Raw genomic sequence first — 13253 nt, 5'->3', positions numbered from 1 at the left:
ATGTAATATTATATTAAAAGAGTGTAATATCATGTAAAAAAATATAATTTTTTATATTATTGATGTAAAATTAATAATAAATAAACATATTTAATAAAATTTTAACAAAACTTATTAAAGATATCAAAAATAAAGAAAATATCTATCAACAAAAATTCATCAAAAATTTGAAAACAGGCATTACAGAAAATGCAGAATCACAAATTTTCATTCATCGAAAAAGGGAATCAATCTGATTTGCTAAAGTAAAAGAAGAATTTATGAAATTGCTGACCTTTTAGGCAAAAGGACTACATAACCACCCCAGTTATACATTAATAATAGATCCTGCCTAATTCCATTAAAAGGAGTGATCCCATTGAAAGGGAAGATTGCTTTTGGAAAAGAAAACTTTTATAGGTATCATGAATTGAGCGATCACTTTCAACCCCACAATTAATTTCGCATTCTATTCTTCTCTTGCCATCTAAGTATTCTCTCTATCAATGTTGTTTCTCTCTACAATTGGGTATTAAGTTAAATCACATATACTCAATTAATTTATAAATTGTTCATATAAATAGAGGTAATAAAATTTATATATTTATTTATTTATAAAAAAAATAAAATGCAATTATCTATCAAACTCCACATTATAATTGCAAAAGAAAACACACCTCTTCCTTTCTCTCTTCCTCACAGTAACACATGTACCCATCAGAATCTCCTTGTATCAAAGATGTACATGACTTTGGTGTCCACCTCATTCACACCTCTAAAGTAACATTTCTCTCTCTTCTTGTCTTGCACATGTATCTGTCTTCATACTCCAAAATCACTGCCTCATCTTCACTCGCTCTCTATTCTTTCCACCACCTCTCTTTCTCTCTTCCTCATACCACCATTTCTGTCTTCTTCTTCAATCCCACTCTTTCACTACCCACCCCCACATGATCACCTTCTTCTCTTGATTTTATTTCTAGCTCCCTATTAGTTCTTCAAGCCTCCTCCTCCTCCCCCATATCCCACCAATCATGTCCAGCAAACTAGTAGTTGAAGTTCTTGATGCAAGTGACCTCTTGCCAAAAGATGGCCAAGGCTCTCCTAATCCTTTTGTGCAAGTGAATTTTGATGACCAACGACAAAGAACTCAAACCAAGCCCAAAGACCTCAATCCTTATTGGAATGAGAAACTTGTTTTCACTGTGAACGATCTCAGAGATCTCCCTAACAAGACCATTGAGGTTGTTCTTTACCATGATCGAAAAGGTGATCAAGCTTGTCGTGACAAGAATTTTCTTGGTCGTGTTAGAATCGCTGGTGTCTCTGTCCCTTTATCTGAGTCTGAGGCTAGTGTCCAGCGATGCCCGCTTGAGAAGCATGGCCTTTTTTCACATATCAAAGGTGATATAGCTCTCAAGATTTATGCAGTTCATGATGGGAATTATTATCCTCCTCCTACTCGACCACCAAATGCTGCCAGTATTAAGACTGAAGGCACCCCTCTCCAAGAAATCAATAACAACAAGCTTGAAAAAGATTTTATGGCTGGTGAGAAGAAGACCAAGAAGAAGAAAGAAAAAGAAGCGAGAACTTTTCACTCTATAGGGACTGCACCTAGTGGCACTCCCGCTTCTGCTCATCCTCCTCCTATGTCTTCTGGGTTCGGGTTGGAGACTCACCTTATGAAGGAGAAGGCACCTAAAGTGGAGGCAAGAACTAATTATGCTCAAGCAGGGCCACCTACCGTAATGCATATGCAAATACCCAAGCCGAACCCAGAATTTGTATTGGTGGAGACTCGTCCACCCGTGGCTGCTCTCATGCGATACAGAGCAGGGGACAAGACGGCGAGTACTTATGATTTGGTGGAGCAGATGCATTACTTGTATGTGAATGTGGTGAAGGCTAGAGATCTTCCTGCCAAGGATGTTTCTGGGAGTCTTGATCCATATGTGGAAGTGAAGCTAGGGAATTATAAAGGAAGGACTAAACACTTGGAGAAGAACCAAAACCCAGTTTGGAATCAAATTTTTGCTTTCTCGAAGGATAGATTACAGGCAAATTTGCTTGAAGTTACTGTGAAGGACAAGGATATTGTCAAGGATGATTTTGTGGGTAGATTGCTTATTGATCTATCAGAAGTCCCTCTTCGCGTCCCGCCGGATAGTCCTTTGGCTCCTCAATGGTATAAATTGGAAGACAGGAAGGGTGATAAGATTAATAAAGGGGAAACTATGCTTGCAGTTTGGATGGGAACACAAGCTGATGAATCATTTCCTGAGGCATGGCACAGTGATGCTCACGACATTGGTCAAACAAACCTGGCCAATACAAGATCCACGGTGTATTTTTCGCCGAAACTGTATTACCTTCGAGTTCATGTCATTGAAGCTCAAGATCTTTTCCCCTCGGAAAAGGGTAGAGCACCGGATGTTTATGTTAAGGTTCAGCTTGGGAATCAGATAAGGGTCACTAAACCTTCACCGATGCGAACCATCAATCCAATTTGGAATGAAGAGTTTATGTTTGTGGCGTCTGAGCCTTTTGAGGATTTTATAATTGTGACTGTCGAGGACAGGGTTGGTCCTGGCAAGGATGAGATCATGGGAAGGGTGATACTACCAGTTAGAGACGTCCCATCAAGAAGAGAGATTGCTAAACTCCCAGAACCACGCTGGTTCAGTCTCTTCAAGCCTTCACTAGCAGAGGAAGGAGAGAAGAAGAAAGAAAAATTTTCTAGCAAGATTTTATTGTGTCTCTGCTTAGACACAGGTTATCATGTTCTTGATGAATCTACACATTTTAGCAGCGATCTCCAGCCATCGTCCAAGTTCTTGAGGAAGGAAAGAATTGGAATTCTTGAACTTGGGATTATTAGTGCAAGAAATTTGCTGCCCATGAAGAGCAAGGAGGGTAGGACTACTGATCCATACTGTGTGGCTAAGTACGGCAACAAGTGGGTTCGAACCAGAACACTTATTGATAACCTGCATCCTCGTTGGAACGAGCAGTATACTTGGGATGTTCATGATCCTTGCACTGTGATCACTATTGGTGTTTTTGACAATTTCCACATTAATGGAAGCAAGGAGGATGTAAGAGATCAGAGAATTGGGAAGGTGAGAATTCGTCTTTCGACTTTAGAAACTGATCGTATATATACACATTACTATCCTCTGCTGCTTCTTCAACCCTCTGGATTAAAGAAGCATGGGGAAATTCAATTGGCATTGAGGTTTACCTGCACAGCTTGGGTTAATATGGTGACTCAATATGGCAAGCCATTGCTTCCCAAAATGCACTATCTCCAACCAATTTCTGTAAGGCACATTGATTGGCTCCGCCACCAGGCAATGTTGATAGTCGCAGCAAGGCTCGCAAGAGCAGAGCCACCGCTGAGACGTGAAACTGTGGAGTATATGTTGGATGTGGATTACCATATGTGGAGTTTGAGAAGAAGCAAAGCAAATTTTGGCCGCATAATGAAATTGCTTACCGGGGTTGCATCTGTCTGTCAATGGTTCAATGACATATGCACGTGGAGAAACCCAGTAACAACCTGTCTGGTTCATGTATTGTTCTTGATACTGGTTTGCTATCCAGAGTTGATACTTCCCACAATCTTCCTTTACCTGTTTGTGATTGGGTTATGGAACTATAGGTGCAGGCCAAGACACCCACCTCACATGGATATTCGGCTTTCGCATGCTGACAAAGTGCACCCGGATGAGCTAGATGAGGAATTCGACACTTTCCCAACTACACGACCAGCTGATATTGTAAGGATGAGATATGATAGGCTGAGAAGTGTCGCAGGCAGAGTACAGACAGTGGTGGGGGATTTGGCCAGCCAAGGGGAAAGAGCTCAAGCAATTCTGAGTTGGCGAGATCCAAGGGCTACAGCCATCTTCATAATCTTTTCATTGATCTGGGCTGTGTTCATTTACGTTACTCCATTCCAGGTTGTTGCTGTACTGGTTGGACTATACTTGCTTAGACATCCTAGGTTCAGGAGGAAGATGCCCTCAGTACCTGTCAATTTCTTCAAGAGATTGCCATCCAAATCAGATATGCTACTATGACGTGGAAATTATTGTCAATAAACCATTCATTTACTTAATTACTGTCAAGGACAGGTGAATAAGTAAATAAATATCTGTCAGTATCATAGCAGCAGACGACAAAAAAGCAAAGTAACAGTGGCTGCCTCCATCCCGCACCAACCTGCAAAAGAATCTCACTTTAGCAAAATATGCATATCCTGCCCTTTCGAATCTCTTGCACGGAACCCCACCATTCTTTTGGTTTATTTATTTCATATTCTGTAATATTGCTGAGCAACCATATTTGTGCATTTTACAAAATATAAGGCTGATAAAAGCAATGGACGTAAAGTGTGCATAGAATTGCACTGAATTTGAAAGAACAAGGTGCCGTATTTAACTAAAATAATCACTGCAGGAGAAGCAGAAAGATTACAATATACAATTCTAAAAAGCTGCATCGAAAGCACAATCATGCTGGAAAAGTCGAAAGAAAATACAACTTTTCAGAATCTGTTTTACTACCAAAATCTCATCGCATGTTTTTAATCTTCCATGAAGAGCCCCCTTCAAAAATGGATGAGTAAAATACAAAATAACTAATTCACTTCGATGAAATAGTCCTAAAACTAAGATGTATTAATAGAGCTACAACTGACAATAAGCTGACAAGCATGCCTCCTACAAGAGCCCTACCGACAATGCTCCACGTACTTGAGTTTCCTCCGATCCATTCTTGCTTTTTCATGGATCCCACAGCAATCCCATTCTCTAACTTCCTGGGCATTTGATTTTTCCGCTTTCTTAAAAACCAACCAATCAGATTTCTTCTATTTCGATCATCCAGTAGCATATCATTCTGTGGAATGGCACTTTCTTCCAAAGCATTCTGTCCTCCACAGCTTTCTGGTCCACAATCACAAGGCTCTGATTCCTTTGCACAAGCACAAGTTTCACATGGCTCGGAGCAGGGAGAACATTTGTCCTCACCAGGCAATTTTTCAGCGGAAACTGTTTTTCCATCCATTTGGTTGAGAGCCTGAATCACTTCTCCAAAAACAGACCACCTTCCGACAGATGTTATCTTAACAATAGCTGAAGCACCCAGCATGCTTTCTGGAGCAACTACAAGCACCTGAACATATGCCTTTGTATGGCCAACCTTTGCAAATAAGAAATAGGCAGTTAGAAATAGAAATATTGGGTTTCTACATAAAGCTCTTTTACGTTGTCAGAGAAAATTTTAAGGATTTGAACCAACATATTTCAAAATCATAAATGCAAATTCTTTCTCCATTCTATTTTTGCTGACAAGTGATAAAAGAATTTTGGGAAGCAGGGAATCCTCTTTTAAATGGGACATAAAACATAAATGAAGGAGAAAAATGAGATGCTCATTTTTAATACAGAACCATATGACATAACTGAATCTAAAGGCAATGAGTTTGGTTAGATGCAGGACAGACTCACCAAGTGAATTCCATCAGTTGCTATTTCAGTTATCCATATTCTTTCCACTCTACCCTCCATTCCATTATATGGAGTGAAAGCTTCAAAAACGGAAGTCAATTCACGGCTCCTTTTCTTCACTATGTTACTTGGGACTTTCTTCATCCTGGCAGCAGGTGTCCCTGGATTCAGAGAGAAGATACATGATGACATTAGTATAAGAAATCTCTGCAATTCACCAGGTTCAGTTAAATGGTGCCACAGCTAACACATTATCATATATTAATTTATAAAATTACACATTTTCAGAACAAAAAGGATGTTGCAGCTAACACATCATCATAGTCATTAATCATGTTATAAATTTTTAGCAGCAACTGGAAGTCAAAAGTTTCTCCAGACATCAAATCAAAGCTATATGATACCACCTATATTGCACGCAAACTGCTAAAGCAAAATTTAAAACACATGAACAACGAAGATGTGTGCCCGAGATAGAGAAACAGACAAGAAATGTGCCCAACGGTGATATGCCCATTCTTGAGGAGGGAAGCAGCATCCTTGATCTGCTATGACTTGATCCATTTATGAACTTTATGTATATAATACACAATGAGATAAAAAGGCATGTTTCAGTAAAACATTCATCTTGTCCTACAGCACGGTTCAAAAAAATTGGGAACTTCAATAATATGGCCTCCATGGTTAAGAATTGAGTACTTGGCAAATCTGACAGACATAAAATCCCACAGAATACCATGTAAAAAAGGATAGGGGAAGCCATAGTTATTAAAAGCGCAAGACACTAAAGCCATAAGGAGCGATAATGGATCTTGCAATCTTGGGCGCAAGCCGTGCACTTGAGTGAGGCGAGGCGCAAAAAATAGTTTTTTATAAAAAAAATCAATATCACTTCATAACATATTTAAGAAACTAGTACTCAACCTTCAGGAAAAAATGCAGAAATTAATTCTATCTAAACAACTTGAAAATTTTAACAATTTCCATAGCATAAATCTTACGTAAACAAATTAATCACCAAGAAAAAATTGAATATACAACAAATTAACCACTTTCAATAAATTGAACATTCACTTAATTAAGAGAACTAAAATTTATCAAGAAATTTGAAAACAGGGTCTTTATGAATTATCTCCTTTGGTTTTAATTTTTATTTTAATCATTTGTTTATTTTATTCTCACAATCTCGCTAGATATCTATGAAAACAAATCAGTAAATTAAAGAGCAATTTGCACTCTACAACAAATAAACCAGCAACAGATCAGTAAACAAATGGCAAATCAGCAAATAAACCAACAACAATTGGCAATAAACAAACCAGCTGCAGCATCAAATAAACCAAAGAAAAAGGAGGAAAGGGAGAAGGAAGAAAAAAAATTGAGTTCCAGCAAAGGGTAGAGGTTAGTGCAAGTGGGCAAGAAAGGGAAGAGAGAAAAAAGGGGGCTCAGACTTTCCAACGGAGGAGAGAGAGAGAGAGAGAAAGAGTATAAGGAGCAGAAATGGAAAAGGAAAGAAAAGAACAAGAAAGAATCACAGAAAAACAATCCCAATTGGGTGGGGAGAGAGGAGAAAAGGAGGAATGGAAAACAAGAAAAAAAAAATCACTTCTTCTTCTTTCTTTTATGGATGGCAATGAGACTGAGAGCGGCTTTGGACTGCCCTAAAACTGAAAAAAAAGGTAGATGGGTTAAAATGTGCCTGAGGCATGCCTGGGTATGCCTTGCACCTTGTGCCAGGTGCACGAGTCTAAGGCACATATCCTGCCTTCAGCAACCAGAGGCACCAAGGCCAGCGCCTGGTGCATCCTGCACCTTAGGCACGCCTTTGATAACTATGGTAGAAACATACATATAATATTGAGTACAGTTGAAAACTGCATGACATACTAGTCTTGAAATTCAATGGGGATTTAGGTTGGGACAACCAACTAAAGCATGATGGTGGGTTTGCCATGCATTACTACCCCTCGACATTTCTAAGTGGGAGTACTACCATTGCGCTTTCATATGAAGTGATACATCCTTATTTTCAAGTGCAATGTTCAAAAGCTGAAAGCAACCAACCTGACCTGACTTTGAGACCATGACATAATAGTCTTGAAGTTCAATGGGGATCTACGTTGTGACACCCAACTGAAGCACAATGGCAGATTTGCCATTTGTTGCTACCTTCTGACATTTCTAAGCGGGCTTTATAGTACTACCATTGTGCTTCTAATGAACATAAGTTTCATATGAAGTGATACATCCTTATTGCCAAGTGAAATGGTCACAAGCTGAAAGCAAGCAACCTGACCTGACTTTGAGATGGGTAGGTTTTGGGTGTTAAAATTTTGAAATCAACTTTAGACATACCAATTGAAGGCAACACAAATGGACATTAATTCTATCAATTCTAGTTGCCTTGATTCTATTGTCCTCTACAATCTCCAGTCTATTGTACTACTTCTGCTACTTCACCAAACCAACACATTTCATTAGCCCCACCACTATTCAACAACCTCAGCTCCCCACCACGTCTAGTACTTACAGTTCTCTCTCTATTTTGCAGGCTTTGATGGTGATTTTTTGTGGATTCTTACTTTCAATAGTTTTCTGGTGTTCATATAAATAGATTTTCATGACTTTTGTGGGTAGGCTTGCTATCTGCTTAGGTCTCACCTCACCTCTAACCGCATTAATCTCTCCTAATTTTGCTATGTCCTCCTGCCTCAATTTGATTACCTAGCTATTTTTTGAATTGGGAATTTTGCTTTTCTCCTTGATATGCTATCCTTGTGATATTAAATTGAACTGCCTTGTATTTTTTTGTTTGCTAGAGTATGGTAAATCAGATAGAAATGCATTCATGTTGATGTTTTTCTTGATTGGTTGAGATTTTATCTTAAAGATGATACTATTGGCAGTTGAGGATATGAGACCAATTTATATTTATAAACATTGGAATGCTTTATCTTTTTAGGATCTGCCTAATAGAGAACATTAGGCACAATCTAAAACAAGGGGAAAAGTTTCAACCCAGATTTGGAAAGGCCAATCTGACCGAACAGTTGATGCAGCAAAATGGCAACATGCTCACAAAAGGTGTGCCAAAGGTGGCTCTAACGGCCAAGCACTTCTGTGGCACATCTAATGATGATAAACTAAGCTGACAACTTGCCTAGGCCTTAAGTAATCATGTTCAAGTATTCTTTTTTAAGGAAGCAGGAGTATTTGCAATTTCAAGCTTTACTGTAAAGGCTCTCCAGATGTCTTCAGGAGTCTTCATTTCTTTTTATTTTCAAGTACTTATTGGTTTAGAATAACATTAATCCTCTTAGTTTTCTTCAGGACTCCATGCCCTTTATAGGAATAAGATTATTTTTGAGAGTCCAATATCTGAAAGGTATAGGGTTATTTTGAGTCTATAAATGCTCAAATTGTAATGCTTTATCATTAAGTTTCAATCAATAAAAATTCTAGCAATTTTTGCCCCTTGTGTTGGGTGATCATTTCAATCTTAGGTGTGATGCCTGAGGAATTCTAAGCATAGATCATAGAATCTTTAATTCTTTATTTTTCATAGCAACCAAATATGAAATTCCGCAAATAACCGCAGATTTCAGCCACCCAAATTCATCCTTAATTGTATATCTGAGTTCTTAAACCATTCCTAGCTTTAAAATCAACTCAAAACCAGTCAAGAAACCAAGCCTGCTAGCAGCACTGTGTCAACCTTCCGTATTCTCAAATATATATATACACTGGGTGAAGGATTTTTGAAGTCAAAATTCTTTTCCAGCAACCCACAAGTGGCCAAGTAATAGAGAAGACAGAATAATGAATTTCTTCCCATTCTATTTCTCTCCAAATGACAAGAAATGCTTCTTAATTTTATTTATTACTCACGTTCAACAATAAAAGGAAAGTATTGGACTTATTGTCTTGACAAAACATATCATCATAAATTCAACTCAACTAAACTCAATTAAACTCAATTAAGCCTTTATCCCAAGAATTTGAGGTCGGCTATATAGATTCTCTTTCTCCATTCTAAACGATTTTGGGTTAAATCCTCGAAAATGTGTAATGCTTCTACATCATGTTGTATTACTCTTCTCTAAGTCAGTTTAGGTCTATCCCTTTTTTTCTTTCTATCTTCTAACCTAATGTGCTCTACTTGTCTAACTGGAGCCTCCGTATGTCTACGCTTCACATTACCAAACCACCTCAATCTTCTCTCAACTTATCCTCAATTGGCACCACTCTTACATTTTCTCTAATACTCTCATTACGGACTTTATCTAGTCTAGTATGACCACTCATCCACCTTAACATTCTCATCTCCGTAATTCTTATCTTCGACATATACGACTCCTTCAGTGCCCATCACTCACTACCATATAGTATGACCGGTCGTATGGCTGTAAGGCAAAATTTTCTTTTCAACTTATTGGGAATTTTGCAATCACATAAAACTTTCGTGGCACTTCTCCACTTCAACCATCATGCTTTAATCTTATGACTAACATCCTCCTCACATCTCCCATCTACTAAAAGGGTTGAGCCGAGATATTTAAAGTGATTACTTTGGGGCAGTACTACTCCATCCAAACTAACTCATTCCCTATCATCAGTTCGGCCTTCACTGAACTTGCAATGCATGTATTCTATTTTCGTTCTACCCTTTGACTCTAGAGTACTTCTCCAAAGCTCCAACTTTCTATTGACTCATTCTCGCGTTTTATCTATCAGAACTATATCATCTGCAAACATCATGCACCAAGGGATACTCTCTTGTATGTGTTTTGTCAATTCATCTAGAACTAATGTAAAAAGGTAATGGCTTACAGCTGAACCTTGGTGTAATCCAATTGAGATGAAAAAATCTCTTGTGTCCCCTCCCACTGTGCACACAATAGTAGTTGCTTCTTCATACATATCTTTCAACACTTATATGTACCTAATAGATACCCTCTTTTGTTCTAACACTCTCCATAAGACATCTCTTGGAACTCTATCATAAGCCTTCTCCAAATCAATAAAAACCATGTGTAGATCTTTTTTCACATCTCTATATTTCTCCATCAAACTTCTAATGAGAAAGATCGCTTCCATAGTTGAACGACCGGGCATAAAGCCAAATTGATTGGGAGAGATAGAAGTGTCATGACGTAGTCGATGTTCCACAACTCTCTCCCACAACTTCATAGCATGGCTCATGAGTTTAATTCCCATGTAGTTTGAGCAACTCTGTATGTCTCCCTTATTTTTAAAAATAGGTACTAAAATACTCCTCCTTCATTCATCAGGCATTTTCTTTGAGTTTAGAATTTTATTAAACAATGTAGTTAACCATGCCACTCCCATATCTCCCAAACACTTTCACATTTCAATTGGTATTCCATCGGGTCCACAGGTTTTACCCACTTTCATTCTCTTAAGTACTTCCTTTACTTCTAAAGATCTAATCCTTCTAGTATAATTCACATTCTTTTCTATTGCTCTGTAGTCTATATTCACGCTATTACCACTTTGACTATTGTTAAAGAGATCATCAAAATAATTTCTCCATTTTTCTTTAATGTTCTCATCTTTTACCAACACTTTTCCTTCTTTATCCTTAATGCACCTAACTTGATTGAGATCTTGACATTTCTTTTCTCTCTTCCTTGCTAATCTATAAATATCTTTCTCCCCTTCTTTAGTTCCAAGTTTCTCATATAACTTTTCAAAAGCCTGCACTCTTGCTTGACTAACTGCCTTTTTTGCCTATTTCTTTACTATCTTGTACTGTTCATATGCCTCATTATTATCACACTTAGGTAATTTCTTATACCATTCTCTCTTTCTCTTCACTGCCTTTTGTACTTCCTCATTCCACCACTATCTCTCTTTTGAGGGTGGTCCATGTCCTCTAGACTCTCCAAGTACTTTTCTAGCTACTTCTCTAATCTTTGATGCCATCTGTATCCACATTCAGCTTTCATGCTTCGGACTCGAGAAGCTCATTTTTGAACTTCACTTGCTTTACTCTTTTCAATTCCCACCACTTTGTTCGAGTTACACTATTTCTTCTAACCTTACTTGAATTGTTCCTAAACTTGACATCCAAGACCACTAACCGATGTTGACTTGTTAAAATCTCTCCTGGAGTGACCTTGCAATCCTTGCATAGAGCTCTATTTGTCTTCCTGGTTAAGAGAAAGTCAATTTGGTTTCTATGTTGCCCACTTTTAAAATTTACTAAATGTGACTCTCTTTTTATAAAGTATTTGCTAGTATTAGGTCGTATGCCATAGCAAAATCTAGGATGCTTTTTCCCTCCTCATTTCGGCTGCTAAAACCAAAATCTCTATGAACATTCTCATAACCTTGCCTATCACTTCCTACATGACCATTCAAATTTCCACCGATAAAAACATTCTCTTCATTCGGTATGCTTTGCATTAGATCATTCATATCTTCCCAAAACCTTTGTTTACTCTCACTATCTAGTCCTATTTGTGGGGCATAAGCACTAACTACATTTATTGTTTCTCCTTCTAGTACTAGCTTTACTAGTATAATTCTATCTCCTACTCTTTTCATAGCTATTACAGTATCTTTCAATATTCTGTCTATGATTATGCCCACTCCGTTCTTGTTTCTCTCCTTTCTGGTAAACCACAGTTTGTACCCTGAATTACCCACTTCCTTGCTTTTCTCTCCTACCCATTTAGTCTCCAAAATGCAAGCAATATTCACCCTTCTTCTTTCCAAGGTATCCACAAGCTCCATTAATTTTCCTGTAAGTGATCCAACATTCTAAGTACCAACCCTGATTCTCCTCCTATCCTGTTCATTCTTAATTGATCTCTTTCTATGATATCTTCTATTGTTCTCTATGCCTATCTTGTGTTCTGTTTCACTATTTGTCCTATAGACTAATTTCTTTACCCACACCCGTCCATGATGTGAGAACCCTTGCTCATTTAACACCACACCCAGGCGCCGGCATGGCATGGCGAGTCACTTTCGGTGAATGCCTTACACCATTACATATTTCTCACTACATCCGGGCTCCGATGTAGCGTGTCGTAAGTAGAGAACGCTCCAACGTTTATATCATTTGAATCGATATCATAGGGTGTGACGAAATTTTTACGCTGGTTGTCACCTACCGCAACCCTCTTCCTTTATCCGGGTTTGAGACCGGTTAAGCACAAACTACTTATGCGGAGTTAACATACCATCATAAATTCACAAAGAAAAAAATTTGGTATTTAATTTTCTAATATGCATAGGGCGATCATGAGCTTTCGTGATAGGCAAGCAATTTGTTATTGGTTTTATGTACATCAATACATCACAATTTAACCTGAGATCTAATAATAATAATAATAATAAAGAGAAAAGACGGGAGGAGGTATTAAGGATTTTTTTTTTTTTTTGGGGGGGGTGTGGGGGGAGAGAGAGAGAGAGAGAGAGAGAGAGAGAGGATAAAAAATGGCCAAGTATTATATTTCTATGATTCAAAGTTGTCAACAGCAAACCTGGTCTAGGATAGAACTGTGATATGTGAACTTGAGGGAATTTGTACTCCGCAACAAGATTGACAGTTTGAGCAAAATCATCATCTGTTTCACCTGATAAACCCAAGAAATCTGTGTCATTCTCCTCAAGAACTACCCAACTGAAACTGAAATACTTCTGCACAGTTAATGTTGTAAACGAAACCTCCAAATTTTATTAGCTTCTGGATTCTTAAGTTATAAGTTATTAAAAAATATTTATTAT

The 13253-nt window shown here is 38.0% G+C and overlaps 2 protein-coding genes across 2 annotated transcripts; one reads left to right on the top strand and one right to left on the bottom strand.

The window, feature by feature from the left end:
- The first annotated feature begins 705 nt into the window (after window positions 1-705).
- On the top strand, window positions 706-4259 carry LOC131171340 (multiple C2 domain and transmembrane region protein 6-like). Its single transcript, XM_058131191.1, has one exon. The coding sequence runs from the start codon at window positions 1014-1016 to the stop codon at window positions 4062-4064; it is 3051 nt and encodes a 1016-aa protein (XP_057987174.1). The 5' UTR covers window positions 706-1013; the 3' UTR covers window positions 4065-4259.
- Window positions 4260-4420: 161 nt separating this feature from the next.
- LOC131171341 (uncharacterized) lies at window positions 4421-13199 on the bottom strand (the record flags this gene model as incomplete). Its single annotated transcript, XM_058131192.1, has 3 exons — window positions 4421-5187; window positions 5496-5656; window positions 13010-13199. Coding segments are annotated over 3 exons (909 nt in total), but the record flags the coding sequence as incomplete, so codon positions are not given.
- Between the last annotated feature and the right edge of the window lie 54 nt (window positions 13200-13253).

The sequence above is a fragment of the Hevea brasiliensis genome, chromosome 12, assembly GCF_030052815.1.
Source record: "Hevea brasiliensis isolate MT/VB/25A 57/8 chromosome 12, ASM3005281v1, whole genome shotgun sequence".
NCBI classification, from domain to species: domain Eukaryota; kingdom Viridiplantae; phylum Streptophyta; class Magnoliopsida; order Malpighiales; family Euphorbiaceae; genus Hevea; species Hevea brasiliensis.
Note: the sequence above shows the minus strand (reverse complement) of the source record. Positions and strands in the feature narration are given on the sequence as shown.

Bases quoted from the DNA above. Each gene is read 5' to 3' on its own strand.
- LOC131171340 (XM_058131191.1), top strand. From the start codon at position 1,014: ATGTCCAGCAAACTAGTAGTTGAAGTTCTTGATGCAAGTGACCTCTTG.